The sequence below is a fragment of the Clarias gariepinus genome, chromosome 24 (assembly GCF_024256425.1).
Source record: "Clarias gariepinus isolate MV-2021 ecotype Netherlands chromosome 24, CGAR_prim_01v2, whole genome shotgun sequence".
Classification (NCBI taxonomy): Eukaryota; Metazoa; Chordata; class Actinopteri; order Siluriformes; family Clariidae; genus Clarias; species Clarias gariepinus.
The window spans coordinates 18,782,284-18,799,578 of record NC_071123.1 but is presented as its reverse complement, the minus strand read 5'-3'; the positions used below and the strand labels follow the sequence as shown (position 1 = coordinate 18,799,578).

At 36.0% G+C, this 17,295-nt stretch overlaps 1 protein-coding gene across 3 annotated transcripts; it reads right to left on the bottom strand.

The window, feature by feature from the left end:
* Positions 1–426: 426 nt before the first annotated feature.
* Positions 427–17,049, bottom strand: LOC128512024 (verrucotoxin subunit beta-like). Of its 3 annotated transcripts, XM_053485128.1 has the most exons (9): positions 16,988–17,005; positions 16,778–16,830; positions 14,204–14,250; positions 10,924–11,067; positions 7,073–8,800; positions 3,789–3,982; positions 3,500–3,655; positions 2,967–3,000; positions 428–2,646 (listed from the first exon to the last, which is right to left on the bottom strand). In XM_053485128.1, the coding sequence occupies exons 4-9, from the start codon at positions 11,021–11,023 to the stop codon at positions 1,703–1,705; spliced, it is 3,156 nt and encodes a 1,051-aa protein (XP_053341103.1). In that variant the 5' UTR covers positions 11,024–11,067; positions 14,204–14,250; positions 16,778–16,830; positions 16,988–17,005; the 3' UTR covers positions 428–1,702. The 3 variants fall into 3 exon arrangements, with proteins under 3 accessions (XP_053341105.1, XP_053341103.1, XP_053341104.1); XM_053485130.1 differs by lacking the exon at positions 3,500–3,655 and having other exon boundaries at positions 427–2,646; XM_053485129.1 differs by lacking the exon at positions 16,778–16,830 and having other exon boundaries at positions 16,988–17,049.
* Between the last annotated feature and the right edge of the window lie 246 nt (positions 17,050–17,295).

The following is a 17,295-nucleotide window of genomic DNA, read 5'->3' as shown; positions in this document are numbered from 1 at the left end:
TGAGAATGAGACAACTGTTGGAGCGATTATTTGCAAATGGAAGAAATAAAAAATAACCACCAATTGCCATCTGTCTTGAGCCCCAATATTTTGCTTCATGGAGTAAGAATGATCATGAGAATAGTGAGTTATCAGCCCAGAACTGTCACCAAACAAACCACTGGTAACAAAATACGCTGCCATGGATTGAAATGCTTCAGCACTGCAAGAAGCACGTGTACAGTACAGGCCCTAAAGTTTGCCAATGAACAGAGAAGGATTGGAAAAAAGTGCTGTGGTCAGATGAGACCAAAATTGAGCTCTTTGGAATCAACTTGATTCGCTGAGATTTAAGGAAAAAAAAATCCTGACTATGACCCTAAGAACACCATCCCTATAGTTAAGCATGGAGATGGAAAAATTATGCTTTGCGTCTTTTTTTAGCTAAAGTTAAGGGCCAATTTTGGTGCATTGAGGGACCAATGTGTTAATGATTTATTTTTACATTGCAAATCTTTAAACATGTGATCCGTATGGAAGCACCTCGGACCAATTGAAAGTCTGTTTTAGTCATAGTGTAGCATCACTCTGGTTCTAAAGTGAGCAATAATACAAACAAATACTTCTTGGTATTTTTTATAACTGAATATTTATTCAATAATTCTGAATCATTACAGGCTTGGGAAAGCGGCTGTACAAGCATGAATCGAGACTCTCCCATTACGCTCCTGCACAGTGTAGGGTTACTGCAGACTAAAACGGTTGCCCTGAGTAACCTTAAATGTCTCTTATGCCCTTTTTATGTTCACATATCTCTATTTGATAATCATTATACAGTACAATGGTGTTACTGATCATGTTGAACATGTTGGTAAATAACTGTTAAAAACAGCAAACACTAGTTAAGTTCTGTGCATTCGATTAATCACCCTCCATACACACAGACCCTGTCCATGAGCAGGCTTGTGTGCATTGTGCAGGTATGTTATCTGTAAAGTTTTCTGACATGACCTAACATGACCTGACCTGTTTCACATAAGTGTGATTATAAAACAGTGATCTTAGCCTACAAGTGCATTTTACAGTCCACAATGCTAGATATCTGAATCCAAATACAGTGTCATATGAATATTTTTTACACATAAACATTTATAGCAGTTTTGTGATTTGTCTAACTACCTTTAGACCCCTCTGCATAAACCACATGGACAGATGAATTATATTTTATTACTATCATACTTATATTGTACTGTTTATAATTTTTTCTATCCTCCTATGAATGATTTCTAATGTATCATTCAATGAGGGGTCACTGTACTCCACATCTGCTGATAGAGCAAATTTATTTATAAAAGCAGGTAGTGGATAAAGTTTATAAATAAAAAAAATAAAGTAAGATAAAGTAAATAATGTTTCATTTAGACAAAAAGAGACAAATTTAGTAAAAACCTTTGAAACAATAGACTCTACATAAGCACTCTTATAATAACATCTAATCAAAATCCGGGGAAGGTATAAAAACACAAGCAAGTATGGAAAAGCTATATATTATTTTTACAGATCATTAGACACTGCATGTCGATGTGTAATTGTCTCATTGTCTCTTTTTTTGGCTTATTTTCCTCCAACTTATTTTACCTGTGTGTCCTTTTGTTTCAGTGTCTCTTCCTTCTTCTGCAGTGTTTGTGTAGTTTCATTCAGAAGTTTGTCTTTTTTTGTGAGGCTATTTGTCTTTTTCTATCAGTTTCTGTTCTAGTTCTTTCACCACACTCTCTAGTCGTCTCAATTTCTCTTTCATCTCTGTCTGATGGTCTTCAATCATCAATTTTGTTATCCCCAGTTCTTCTTTTACCTCTCTGAGCAGTGTGTCCTTCTCTTCCAGTGTCTTGTCCTTCATCTGAAGTCTTCGTGTAAATTCTGTCAGATGTCTGTCTTTCTCTTTAAGCTGTTTGTTTTTTTCTTTGAGCTCAGTTTCCTGTTGCTCTTTTAAATTTATCATCTTCTGTAGTTCCTGTTCAAGTGTCATCGATTTATTTTTTCTGGTTTCCAGTTCTTGAAGTGTGTTCTTCAGCTGTGTTTCTTTGCTCTTCAGAAATTGCAGACTGTCTTTTAATTCTTTATGTTGTTTGTCCAATGCTGTTGTTACCTCTTCAAGATTTGACTCTTGATCTTTAATTAGTTTGTTTTGTTCCTGAATTTGTTTTTCTCTTTCCATAATTGTATTTTTACTGGTTTCTAGCTCTTTGCTCATGTCTGCCAGTTGTGTCTCTCTGTCTGTCAACTGTGTCTGCTTTTGTTTTAACTCCCTACGTGTTGTTCCCAGGGCTTCTTCTAGTTCTTGTAGTTTTTTATTTGTTTCCACTAACTCTGCATTTTTCTTAGAAAGAATATTCTTATTTATTTCTTTACATTTTTTAAATTCTTCAAACTGTTTCATTTCCATATACATTTCTTTCTGCCTTTCTTTAACTAACTTCACTGTTTCCCACATAAGTGATTGTGTTTTCTGTATGTGTGGGTATTTTAAGTTCAGTTGTTTCTCATCTTGAGCATTTTCATTTTCCTTTGCCTTATTAGTCGTCCTTATTACAGTTCCAGGATTCACAGTTTCTGGCTTGTTGACTTGGACACTTTGGTACTGTTGAGTGTCCTTCATGTCCGCCATGTCTAAAAGATAAAGCAAAAAGATCATTTGAAATGACGGAGTAAAAAGTGCAATCACATACACAACACCAGATCAGTACAGTATGAGAGGGACAGACCACTGTGTGTTTATAAAAAATAAAAAAATAAATAGCAGAGGATGGTAAATGATGTTTTGTCAATAAAGGCATAGTTTGCTAAAAGTGTTAATTTTCTCTATGTATTGAGAATTCGGGGACAACCTAAATATTTAAAGAAATTGATGCAACATGCATTAATTAATTGATTTCTTAATTAATTAATTAATTAATTAATTAATTCCTTCATGAATCTCTTACACTCACCTGTGTGTGCACATCCTTCTCCTTGTGCTATTCCCTGTATAAATAGTAGAGGATATTACTTCACAGGTTTTTACAGACCACAGACAAATACTTAACTACAGTATACAGTTCATGGGAAGAACTTGCTTGCTATTATAAATACGAAAATATGGGAATTTTTTTACTTTCAATATTTCATTTATATCCTACTTGTATTGTCTGTAGTTTTCTTGTCTCTCCTGCTCTCATTAATCTATCACCATACAACTGTGCTGATAACTACTAATTATAGAAAAAGGGTATAAAAGATAAAGCACCTTTATTTCAGACAAAAAAAGTGTGTAATTTCTCACTAAACCTCAGAAGGAAAAACAATCATTAAAGGCCCCCTTGTAGTGACACATACATTAAATGTAAATGATAATGAATCAAACATAAATTTATGAAAATGCAAGCAGAGGTGGAAAATTAAACATGCTATTTTTCCTTACAGATTACTGGGAACACTGAATGAACTAACTATTTTAACCTCTCATTGCAAATTCTTCTTTTACCCATTCGGATTCAAGCTGTTTGGTTCTCTCCATTAGCTGTGTTCCTCTCTGAGTTAAAACACTCTCTTTCTTTTTAAGCTGTTTGGTTCTCTCCATTAGCTGTGTTTCTCTCTGAGTTGGAACACTCTCTTTCTTTTTAAGCTGTTTTTTTTTGCCCTGCAGGACAATAACAGGGGTCATATAGTATATTCATTTTTTGGTAGCAGTCTAAACAAGAATCATCATTATGCATGAATTAAAACAAAACATAATATTTGAGAACTTGGAGTTAAAAATAAACATAACATACCTGAGGGTTTATATAATCTGAAACTGTGGACAGTGATTCATCATTCCTATGACACTGCAGTAATCCTTTATCTTCATGAAACAGACAGTCGACTGTGATTGTATTCTCTCTGTGTACAGCTCTGCTGCTGTCTGGTACAACACACTCTGGATCAAAGGTGTGATGGAGCACCACCAGAACTGCAGGCTTAGTGTCTGTATGAAAAAAAAGTAATTTTATGTAAAAATAATTTAGCATAGTGGTAATAAACTTGCTAAAACATGCTTCAGGCCTTTTTGGACTGATGTATGTTCTGCACCTGGACTACTGTATGATTAAACCACTGTTTAAATAATAAACAAAAAAAAAAAGGTTTATAAGACATGAATTGTTCTTGAATTTTATGTTTGAAGTTTAAATAAAACCAAAAAAAGAATATACTGTTTCGATTTTTTTTTATATTTAAAAAAATAATAATAATTTAAATTAATTTGAGTTTAATAGAAATGAAAAAAATCTTACTTTAACTATATACATTATATTAAAGTGGTGTGATTGGGTAAAGCAATTGATATTACAAACAATTTTAAGTTGAGTCAACTTAGCATTTACGTTAAACTTACTTAAGTTTTCCCTCCAATTTTTTAATTAAACTCAACTTGTCTGGGCTTACAGTGAATCTACTTTGAAATAAGCTACTTGCTCAATGTAAAAAAAAAAAGATATTAAATAGAAAAACTAAACTGAATATTTTTACTGGGATTACTGAAGATAACAGCACTGAAGTGGTAGAAGAGATTTTTAACACACTGGAGTTGTTTTAAGACAAACTTAAAAAAAAAAATCTTTATCTAATCTACTTTTCTGATTTCTCATCTCTGAATCACGCTCCAATTTACGGAGGACTAAACATGACATAATTATAAATAAATAAATGTGTGAATAAATAAGTAAATATAAAAATAAATAAATACATAAATACAATAAGCCCTGGAAAATTGCTAAATATATTCCTACTTTTGTTTATTAACGTATTTCAAGATTTATTTATTTGTGAATTTCCACATTTCTTCATTTGGTTAATTTCTGCATTTCCACATTTCTTTATTTCTGCATTTCCACATTTCCACATTTCTTTGTCGCTGTATGCTGATAAGGTAGGCGGTCTGAGCCTTAGTTGAAACCGGGATTAGGCCACAGGGCACCTCAGACAGAAGCAATCAATCTAATCAGCGTGATGCTTTTTAGTTATCTGAAACTAACTATGCAAATAGCTGCCAACGAGAAACCGTTAGCACACGTTCTGCGGGATCCTTAACCAAACTATATTTGACGGTCTTCAAGAACTTCATATCCTCACGCAGAAAGAGGAAGGGAACGTTGACGTCCATGGTGTGTTTTACCTAGAGGTAAATAAGCCTCAATTATATTCGGAGGTAAAACGCACCGTGGACGCCCAACTGTCCCTTCCTCTTTCTGCGTGAGGATATGAAGTGAACTTCTTGAAGACAGTCAAACACAGTTAAGGTTAACATCCATCTCAGCATCAAGCTGAATTACAGTAAGTCGTCCATTAATCTTTCGACTCGATATAAAACGTAGTCATTTGCTGCGACAGAAGTGGATCCAGTTATTAAAACAAAATACTTCAGTGTTGCCTTTTCTGTAAATATAAAATAATGTTTTAAAGGGTAAACTCTGATTAGTTATTACACATTAAATATTTATTGTTAATTATATCTAGCTAATTCCGAGCTAGATTGACACTGTTTACCATTTCCTGTCAAAATTATTCAGCACTTGCTAAAAAAAAAAAAAAACCCTAGCAAAGAAATACATGTAGCAATCTGTGGCCAGGAGTTAACATAGAAGTGCTACCTTTGGGAAATGTAAAAATTCTGATGTTTTTAGCCTCTTGTTACTCACAAGTACTGTAAGCATTGCATTTGTCCTTTTACCTGTCTCTGCAGTTGCTTGTCCAGCATACTCTGTACACTTAAGTAAAACAAAAAGAAAGTATCCTACCTGTTATTAATTAGAGCTGATATGAACGCATTATGTTTAGTATTGGGCCACAAAGCATCCAGCTATTGACAAGCTTTTTTTATTCAGAGACCTTTGATCAAAAATCTAAAAGTAGGTATTTTAAAGAACAACCTTCTGTACAGTACACCAACATTACAATCCACCATTTTTGTCTCTGGTTGTGTCAAGCCTGACATTTTGGTTAAGCCTTATTTTATTATTTATGGTCTTGTATTTCATCATTTTATCACCATTTTTGCAGTGAAAAAAGATCAGTCTTTACCATCAGCAATGTGAAAGTAAACTTACTTACCCATAAGAAAAAACTTGTATAAAAAAACAGGTTACAACTGTTGTAACTACGTATACAACAATTCGAGCAAAGTATGACATTCACTGAAAACTACGACAATCAAGTTATAAAGGTTATATATATGTGTAGTGAGGTTATGGACTAACTGTATACTGTACATATACATACACATATTCTGACAGACTTGGTTTACAACCAAAAAGCGATTTTATTATCCATTCAAATACAGTAATACAGCTGAGTAACCATTACATGCAAAATATCCTAAAATCCTGCCTATGTTATGCACTGCCTCAGACATCTAGTTGGGATCATTAGTTTTTATGATGGATTCTGACTGTTGGTGACAGCAGACAAACAGGTTTAACTTGTTCAAATTACCTCCCAGCCCCTCACAATAAAAGTTCAAATTTAAATATAAAATAAATCAAATGGCAATATAGTAGCGAAATAATAATAAAAAAAAAAAAATAATAATAATAATAATAATGTTTGTATGCATAATTAAAATCCCACCCACAAGCTTTCTAATACTTATAAAACCAAAAACCAGTTGAAGAAACTTCCTGCAATGGAAAGCCCAATAATTAGTGAGAGCAACCATGTCAGTGTTGTCAATGTTACTTATGATTGTGTTTTTTCATTGTTTAGCAGGTGTGTAAATGCTGTCCTACTCTAAATGGGTCAGAGATTCTCAATGTGGAGCCTCCGAGTGGTATTGGGATTCTACATTTCTACTAATTAAGATATTTAGCAATTCAATTTAAATGGTTTTATTTTAGTCCTATAAACAGTGTCAAAGCTACATTATTTTCATTTAACTAAATATTGAACCTACCTACAGTAATCAACATGATCCCAGTTTCAGTCTGACTACATTACTACAATTTTGAGTCAGTTTATCAAATCAAACATGATCTTTGTTTTTGCCTTGGTAGATTTATATTTATTAATTTATTATACTTACCAGCTCTCTGTTGGGTTGATTCACTTTTAGTTGACATCAGGTCACTCAGAGATGTAGTTTTAACAGTGATTGCATAACTTTCAACCAGGTAGCTGAGTTTTCCTACGGCTCCACATTTTATTTCATAATCAATGCCTTGTTTAAGATCTGTCAGTGTGACTATATCTTGATTGACAGGTTGCACTTTCCAGTTGTTTTCTTGTTTCATTTTGTAAAGTAGTTTCCTCTCCAGTGTAGCAGCACACGGGGGGCTCAGCTTTACTGCTATACTGTTATCTGTGACGGATTCAAGGTTTGGACATTTTGGCTTTGATGGAGGAACAAAACGGACAGCATCATTCGATTCATACAGTAAGATACAGGAACATTCATCATTTGATGTTTGAGGCAAACTTTGGACAATAAATTTTGTTGTTTGACTTTTATTCGAAGTGATCAAATCCTTAAAGACCTTTAAATTATTCTTCATGCACATGAGATCATTAGACGTCCATGATTTGTTCTGAAAAACTTGACCAATTTTATTTTCACTGGGATTTTTCAGGTAGATCTCTTGATTGCCCAGGAGAAGGTCTGAGTACTGAAGACAGGTAAAAGCAAAAGCAACTACATTCTCCACATCCAAATCTAGTAGATATTTGTCTACATCATCAGTCACTTCTGCTCCAAGTTCATGGAGCTGCTTCATCAGTGCTTTTACTTGGATTGATTCTTTTTCTTTCTTTGTTATCCACTGCTCAAGATGTTTGGTATGAAAAGGAGACTTCTCATGGGCTCCTATAAGTTTATTCATGGCACTGATATCTGATCGACCTCCCCGGATTTCTGGCAGGAGGGATCCTAGTTTTTTCATGAAGTCTTGCTTGTACTCAGAGCAGAATTTCTGAAAGTCCTGCACTCGATCATAAAATGTACTAAATGTTTTTGCTACTGTATCTTTCAACAGGTCATCACATTTCATGTCTGTGACATTCAAAGCCTCGATTATTGACTCCACAGCTCTAATGAGTTCTGATGTGATGTTTCTTTCAAGTTTGCCTGCACTTGAGTTCAGTTTAACCAGAGGATAAAGCCACACCTTAATTGGAACTGCATGTTCTCCATTCTGTCCAAGCAGCTCAGGAAGACCAGCGTAAACCTTCATAGCACCTTCAAAAGTTGTTGGATTTGAGGGCAACATGAAATCACCATAAAATGTACAACTCAGTTGTTTTACTGCAGCTGTTTCATTTTCATTCATGTTTAGGTCTATGTTTGCTCCAGCATCACAAAGAACCTTCAGCTTATCAAGGGCAATCTTCATTTCTCCATGCACATCTTTTGTCTCCTCAGACAAATTAATTTCTCTATCAAACACAAAGTAGGCATCTGCTCCATACAGCACTGCAGTAACCAGATGTGTTGCTACATCATGATTAAATATCTCATGGTGATCCATTTTTCCTTCTGCCAGATGGTTCATAGTCAACTGCTCGAATCTGCAGGTTGTTCTGTAGTGCAGCGTTAGCCTTTCTTGTTTAAATGACTTTTTAGTGTCATTGAAATACCTGGCTGCACCACTGAGCTGTATATTCCCTCCCAAAAGACTCAGTTTCAGTTCACCATCAACTTTCATGTGCTTTGACTTTTCTTTGATTGTGTCTGAAGTTGTAACTGTGAACTCTGTGTTAACTTGTGAACTAACATCCTTGTTTTGCTGCAGCTGCTCTCGATTCCAAAGAGTTATTCCTGTAAGCAATTTATACATCAGAACAGATTAGCTTAATCTAAACATAAAAACAAACTACAGTACTTTGTCATCGTATAATATTATACATTCACTACCAGTCAAAAATTTGGACATACTTTCCAATTCCATGGCCTTCAGATTTCTTTCTACATTGTAAACTGTCACATTTGTGGGATGAAGCATGAGGCATAGGTGCAGAGGTTAAGACTTAAGATGTTTTAATAAAGAAAAACCAACATATCCTCATCATCACTGCTTTATCCTGTATTTAGGGTCATTGGGGGCCTGGAGTTTATCCATCACAGGGCACACACTACAGGCAATTTGGGACTGCCAGTTAGCCTAACCTGCAGAAACCCACCAACTACAGGGAGAACATGCAAACTCCATGCACTCAGAGATGGGAATGGAGCCTGGCCAGGAATCAAACTCAGATCCTGGAGGTGCAAGGTGAAAGCGCTAACCACTACACCACCAATGCAAGACACAAACTAACTTAAAACCTGGCTGTTTATGTTCTAACTTAGCCACCTTGGCTCAGGTGAGCGCTCCTATCACCTGACCAAGGTGCATTATGGGAAATGTAGTTCCAGAACAAAAACATAAGTCTGTGCACACAGCACCCTCTAGGGGTTATCCCTGATATAATCCAATGCTGTTGCAGTTGCAAGGACACTTGCTGATTCTGTTCTTGCAGGAATTATTCCAGAACAGCTGACCATGATGATGTCTTTAAATAGTAACTGACATATGTTGTTGTTGATATTATATAATGCCTTGTGTTTTTTCATAATTTTTTTAAATCCAGTATTATTCTAGAATATAGGAAATAAATTCAAATGTGTTCAAACTCATGACTTGTACTGTAAATACAACATAAACCCCCTCATACAGACTGTATTTTCTCTTTACCATGTGACTATATACAGTATAAAGTGAATTTGTACAGTAGTAATAGTAGCACGGATAGGGCTATTGTATACTAAACAAAAATATAAACGCAACACTTTTGTTTTTGCTCCCATTTTTAATGAGAGGAACTCAAAGATCTGAAAAGTTTTCTACATAAACAAAATAACCTTATCTCTCAAATATTGTTCACAAATCTGTCAAAATCCGTTACGATGAAGAACTGGAGTCAAGTCGAGACCCCAACGAGGACGACGAGCATGCAGATAAGCTTCCCTGAGACGGTTTCTGACAGTTTGTGCAGAAATCCTTTGGTTATGCACTCCGATTGTTTCAGCAGCTGTCTGAGTGGCTGGTCTCAGACGATCATGGAGGGAACCTGCTGGATCTGGAGGTCCTGGGCTGGTGTGGTTACACGTCGTTTGAGGTTGTGAGGCTGGTTGGATGTACTGCCATATTCTCTGAAACACGTTTGGAGACGGCTTATGGTGGAGAAATGAACATTCAATTCACGAGCAATAGCTCTGGTGGACATTCCTGCTGTCAGCATACCAATTTGCACGCTCCCTCAACACTTACGACATCTGTGGCATTGTGCTGTGTGATTCAACTGAACCTTTCAAAGTGGCCTTTTACAGGTGGCTAGTCTAAGGCACACCTGTGCAATAATCATGCTGTCTAATCAGCATCTTGATATGGCACACCTGTGAGGTGGGATGGATTATCTCGGCAAAGGAGAAGTGCTTACTATCACAGATTTAGACAGATTTGTGAACAATATTTGAAAGATTTTATTGTATTATTATTGTATTATTTTGTGTATGTAGAAAATGTTTCAAATCTTTGAGTTCATCTCATAAAAAATGGGAGCAAAAACAAAAGTGTTGCGTTTATATTTTTGTTCAGTATATATGACTGCATAAGATTGATGGTCTAAAGCACATCAAGAAAATAAGAAATGTCACAAAGTAACACTTGAAAGGCAGAGATGTGAAGTCAAAACCATTCTAGGTGACTTCCTTTGAATCTGATGAGAGAATGGCAGAAGCGTGCCAAGCTGTCCTCAAAGCTAAATGTAGTTGTATGTGCGTGCGTGTGTAAGTGTGTGTGTGTGGCATCAAATTGTTTGTTGTTTGTAGTACATCATATGCAATATATATTCAAAAAACAATAAAAGAGAAAATTGAGTCTGAGTAACTACATGTTGTTATACCTGGTACTATCGCATCACTTCTGCAGTCGTACAGCATTCCCAGCTGAAACGGTCTCCCTAGAGCTGCAGTTTCTAATATCTTTTCCCGTACAGGAGCCATGGTTTAGGATGCTGACTTTCTTTGACTTTTAACTTTTAATCAACCTTAAAAAAAAAACAGTTATGAAATGAGGCAATGCAAAAAAAGAACAGTGCAATCTCATTAACTACAAAAACATGGCAGAACCACAAGGGATAAACTTTACTCTTGAGACCTGAATGTCCTCCTATGACATTTTCTACCTATATTACTTACATATTCTTGTACGTTTTCAAAATTCTTTTGCCTGACTTCCTTCTGTCTAAAGATAATAATTAAACTCAATTACCCGAAGCAAATAGAGAAAAACAGTGAGAAGAAAATACAGTGTACTGTACACCCTGGATAGAGTGCAAATCCATCACAGGACACACACACACACACACACACACACACTACGGACAATTTGGGAATACCAATTAGCCAAACCTGCATGTCTTTGGACTGTGGGATACATACAATATAACATCCCACACTATGTGTATGTGTCATGAACTGGTGGTATTGGCTGGTGTTGTAGCCGTGGGCTAAAAAGGACAGGCATAGGCGCAGAGGGTAATTAAACAAAGAGTCTTTTTTATAATAAAATATAACATAACATAACATGGAATAATAAAAAAAACTAAAACAAAGAACCTAAACTCTTTACACAGGCTCTCTAGCAGCACAAAACACACATGCAGCTGAACCTAAACCGAGACAGGAAAGACCAGAGAAAGACCACTGATTGAGTCGGTTAGTAGTTAGTCACGTTAGTATCTAATATGGTTATTGTCAAAATGGATGATAATCTAAGCGGGTTACTAACAGGGTTAGTGTCTATACTAGTTAGTAACTGAACCTACAAGGAAAAACGAACACACAAAAGGCTAGGCACACAAGAGGCTAAACCTACTAGTGGCCAAGCCTGCAGGAGGCTAAGCCTGCTAGCGGCTAGACAGACACTAGAGACAACACATGACAAGAGACAAACTCTGCTACACTTAACAAAAACAGCTCCATAACTCAAAAGCAAAACTAACAAACATTGATAGTTGATATTTGTGCATCAATCTTTGCAAGAGTGCATGCATCTTTCACTTTTATTCTGAGTCTCATTTGCATCTCTCTCTCTCTCTCTCTCTCTCTCTCTCTTTCCCTCTTTCCACCCTCTCATTACCTAACATGACTGAGTCAAGGACACAAAAATATATAATTAAGTGTCCCATTAACTTTTTTTATTCACATGAGCACCCTCAGCATATCCTCAGTTATTGTGGTTTTATTTTATTTTACCATTACGACATGTAATATTACAAACATTCACATCATATATTTACTGATTACATAAGGAAAATATATAAATCATGTTAAACTCCAGCGAGCCAGTGGATCAGGATTAATCTGTGGAACCTGGAGCTCTGAGGTTCCAGCGCTACAGTCAGAGCCCCCATCAGGTCTCCGGAATATATTCATGTTATACGTCAGGTTTATTATTTTTACCTGGTCACATATAAATATTCAGGCACGAACAGATGTTTTTTGGCTCCAAATGTAAATAATGTGTGTCATTAAATCTAAGTACTATGTGTTAGAGCAGTTAAAGGATACTGAAAGGAAGCTGATAAACAGGGCACACAGTATGGTCTTTTTGTCTCTGAAGATTAATTACTATCTGAGTGTTTCTTGTTCTGCTGTTGTCTACAGATCTGGTCTTTAAAAACGCACGTTTTCGGAAAAGGGATCCCACGACTTGCCGCGAGTGCGCGGCAAGCTGTGAAAATGCCCTTCAATACCTGTAGGGGGCAGTCGTGTTTCAGTCTAAAGTATTGTGTGTCTACTGAAGCCGAAAAATGTTATGTCTCTTAGGCGCTCATTGACGGCAAGCGATAGAGCTCATAAACGTGTCAAGCTCAAACTGATATGTATTTATTCATCATTTTCATTCAGAATTATTATTATTATTAGTAGTAGTTCTCCGAATGTATTATTATTATTATTACGCACCCGCGCGTGTGCAAAAGGACTACAAAGATGTATGACATTAGCCTATAAACGCTTTAAACGCAGACGGGTACTGGTGGCTCAGTGGTAGGGGCAAGTCGTGAATAGCTGGCATTCGGTGACAGCCAATGAAATTGAAGCATTTTTGCGGCTTTCCACATGGGTGTGACGTTGCTCAACTAATAGCATAAAATCGTCTAGACCCTGGTTCGAATCCAGCTCTGGGTGAAAATGTAAATTCTTTGTTTTATACTTTTTGCTTATGATTATCATTAAATTATAGTAAGGTGAGTGCTAATGTTTCATAGCTTAAGAAAAAAAAATCTCAATTGCAAACATGCATTTAGTACTGAAGCATAACTTAATGTAATGTCATGGTTATATCCAAAATATAGGAAGCTGATAACAAACAGGGCACACAGTATGGTCTTTTTGTCTCTGAAGATTAATTACTATCTGACTCTTTCTCGTTCTGCTGATGTCTTTATCCTTCTGATGCTCAGTTACACTTCGCTTTATTCATTTTCTCTGTTTCTTTCACTCGTATTCATGGCTCCTGTTTTATCTATCTCATGTGGAGCTCTTTTTCCTGTGTGTCTTTAGCTGTGTTCTGTAATTCTGTAATTGCATCTTTAAGTAGTGCACATGGTGCTTGGATGAAATTTTTCCCACTTCATTTGTATTCTCTGTTGATCTTTTAATCCCTCCTGTGTGTTGGTCTATAAATTCTCATTCTTATGCTTTATAAGGAAAAACGTTAGTGGATTCATTTTGATATAAATAAATGCTAAATCTAGCTGCCCATTGTATAACATTATACTTCAGCACTTTATTACTTTGAGATGCAACTACTGTTCAATCACATGCATCAGATTGTAATTGGATAAAGGATCATTTTCCAGGCAGCATTACTATACATTATATTTATGTCATGTTTAACAATTTACATCCTGGCATTTTAGCTTAAATATATGACTTGTGGCTTTTTTCCCTTGACAACACAACACTTTGGTTTGAGGATGTAGGTTAATGTATAAAAAAAAAAGAGACATTATCATAGGTAAGAGAACAAAGAAGAGACATTTACTTACCACCCACATATTTGTTCAAGAACAAAGATAAATGTAAACTGGTAAAATCTTTATGTTGTGTGGTTTTATGCTGATAGACACCATAAAGACTTTTCATTCTACACACATTCTTTGCATTTAGACTTACTGTTGCTGCTTGATGACCTCGTCTTTATATCTTCCTATAGATTCAGACTAGAGAGAGAGAGAGAGAGAGAGAGAGAGAGAATTGAATTTTAACCAAACATTTTATTTAACAAATTATACTCTAAGCACAATTCTAGAGACACCAATGGCCACAGAACTCAATAATCATTGTAACAAACAAGAAAAAAATAAAAGTTAATCTACAACAAAGCAAATTGCATCATTATAACACCACTGAGTTGAAAATAAGATTAAATTTTTCATCATCTTATAAAATGTAAAGTCAACCCACACTCTTGCTTTTATCTGATTTTTTTAAATTGATACAACATCACATCCTTCTGCCGCTTCAATTTTGTTCCTCCTACTTATATATATTGCCATTTTTGCTTCACCTACAATAAAATTTAAAAGTTGACATTTTATCTTGTTTTTTTCAATGATACCCAAGAATAAAACTCTGAACAGTAAAACATTCATTAACCTTACCCAACAACAATGTAAGAAAATCAAATAAATAACACAATCTTTTACATTCCATAAAACAATGAAAAATTGTTTCCTTCTTTTCACAAAAAGGGCGTCAATTACAAACATTCGGATTAATAACACTCACAAAAGAATTTACAGCAATTGCACCATGTAAAATTCTCCATTGGAGATCCCCCACCTTCTTTTCCAAAGGAGGTTTATAAAAAACTCTCCACACCGGTTTTATACTCTGATCTACAGTAGGCCTAATTTGTTTCTCCAAACAGTATCAGCTTTTTCTTTTAAATTTTTCAAATTGAAAACTTGAAAACACAACTTTTATAAATTTTTTTACTGTTACTTTCATTGATAGATAGATCCTCTAAAATCTTAAACAATTCCCCATCTGCACTTTCAAAATCAGGAGTAATGTAAATTGTTGGAAAAGGATCCTTATTATTTGGAACCGTATTTCCTTCACCATAACTTACAAGTAGGGAATTTTCTTCTGCTGTAAGTTTCTGTTTTAAAAGATCCAATAGTTTTCTTACCAATCTTATTGATCTGACTCCAATACAAGAAGCAACATTTTGTGAGTTATTTAGTTCAAAACCCCCGGCAGCTATTATATGACACAATTTAACTTTTTTTGCTAAAACATTACACTTTCAAAACCACATGCAATCTCACTTAATACATCAAGTCTACCTCCAAATACAATTGGCTCTTCTAATAACCAGTATAATGACAAACTAAGATCCCCTCTTCTTTTTTTGAATGAGCTCCATATTTTTAAAACACCTTTATAAAAAGGTGTTAGTCCATTCAGCTGAATCCTGTTTGCATCCATTAAAAACAGAGCAGAATCCACTCCTAGGCTCCCAGCTTGACTCAAAATAAGATTAGGAACACCTCTCCATACAAGATCTTCTGGTCCATTTAAGAGTCTTTGAATGAACAGTAAACGAAAAGCAGCTCCTCTGCTGGCTAGGTGTACTAGTCCATGTCCTCCCTCCTCCCTAGGGAGATAAAGCACACTCTGCGGTACCCAGTGAAACTTGGTCCAAAAGAAGTCAACAATGAGAGCTTGTAGTCTTGCAAGAAGACCACTTGGTGGCTCAATACATGCCAAGCGATGCCAGAGAGTTGAAGCCACCAAATGATTGATGACTATAACACGTCCTCTAAATGACATCTTAGGCCACAACCATTTCCATTTGTCCAGTCTTTAGTTTTTTCTAAAACACCTTCCCAGTTTTTTCGCAAAACTGAATCTTCTCCAGGTATACACCTAAATATTTGAAGCCTTTTTTCTTCCATTCAAGACCAGCAGGCAGATTAGGAAGGTGTTTAGCTTCCCATTCCACAAAATAATTGCTTCACTTTTAGTCCAATTAATCTTGGCTGAAGACAGCTTTCCAAAATTATCAATTAATAGTCTAAAATTATCAACTTCTTCTTGGTTATTCACAATAACAATAACATCATCCGCATAAGCCGACAACTTAACTTTAAAATTACGTTGTGGTACACTCCAACCTTCAATTTTTTCTCTCAACCTCACTAACAATGGTTCAATCGCTAAGGCATACAACATGCCTGACAAGGCACATCCCTGCCTTATGTCCCTTGTGATCTTAAAGGGAGCACTCAGGCCACCATTGATTTTAAGTACACTCTCAATGTTATTATACAACACTCATAAACGCACAAATATGTCCAAGATAACAAGGGAAACACATCCTGATGGCTAGAGTTCGTCAGGGATTAAAAAACACTGTCCTTTTTGGCCTTTACCGCGCTCCGTAAAAACTTAGTGGTCCGCGCGTAACCCTTCGCGGGCGAGCCTTCTCCTAAATGCGCGTTCCCTGTGCCGATTTCACGGGGGTGGGGCTAAAAAAAACGTATCCTGATGGGGGAACTAACTTCGACAAAGCACCGCCGCGTTAGCTGTTCAAGTGTCGCACTTCCAGACGCCGCCATTTCAATCAGCGCACGCTGATCGGCAGCGTCTTACTTCCTTTACTATTGCAACCTTCACAAACAATCACCAACAGCTTTACCAGGTAATAAGAGAAGGATAGAAAAATTTGAAAAGACTAACTCAGTTCGCAGACAAACACTTTCACTCCACACACATCCAACTCTGCCCACTCACTCCCAGCATGCACAGAGAGAGAGAGAGAGAGAGAGAGAGAAATGAAGAATTCAGTGTCATCTCTCTTATTAGGTCGTGCATCACATAAAGCACAACATCATACAGTATAATATTTAGATGTATTATTCAACAGCACTTTGCACTGCTTCTTCATACCTTTGCTGGTTCTCACAAAAGGTGTTTATCATTCGCTGCTTAGCAAGAAGTGTCGCATTTCATCCTAAACTTCTTTCACTTTCACTTGCTGCAGCCACCCCAGAAATGTTCTGCTCCATACATGTGTCCTTACTGCCCCCTAGGGTATATCAGTGACATCCCCTGGAGATGGGAGTGATACTGTATATACTTAACCAAAATTAATCATTTTAGTGTCATGCATCATGTATGTGCTAGTTAGAGACTTTAAAAATTGTCTGCAATTTAAATTACGTGTTACAGACACTGTCATGTACATTTTCCACTTT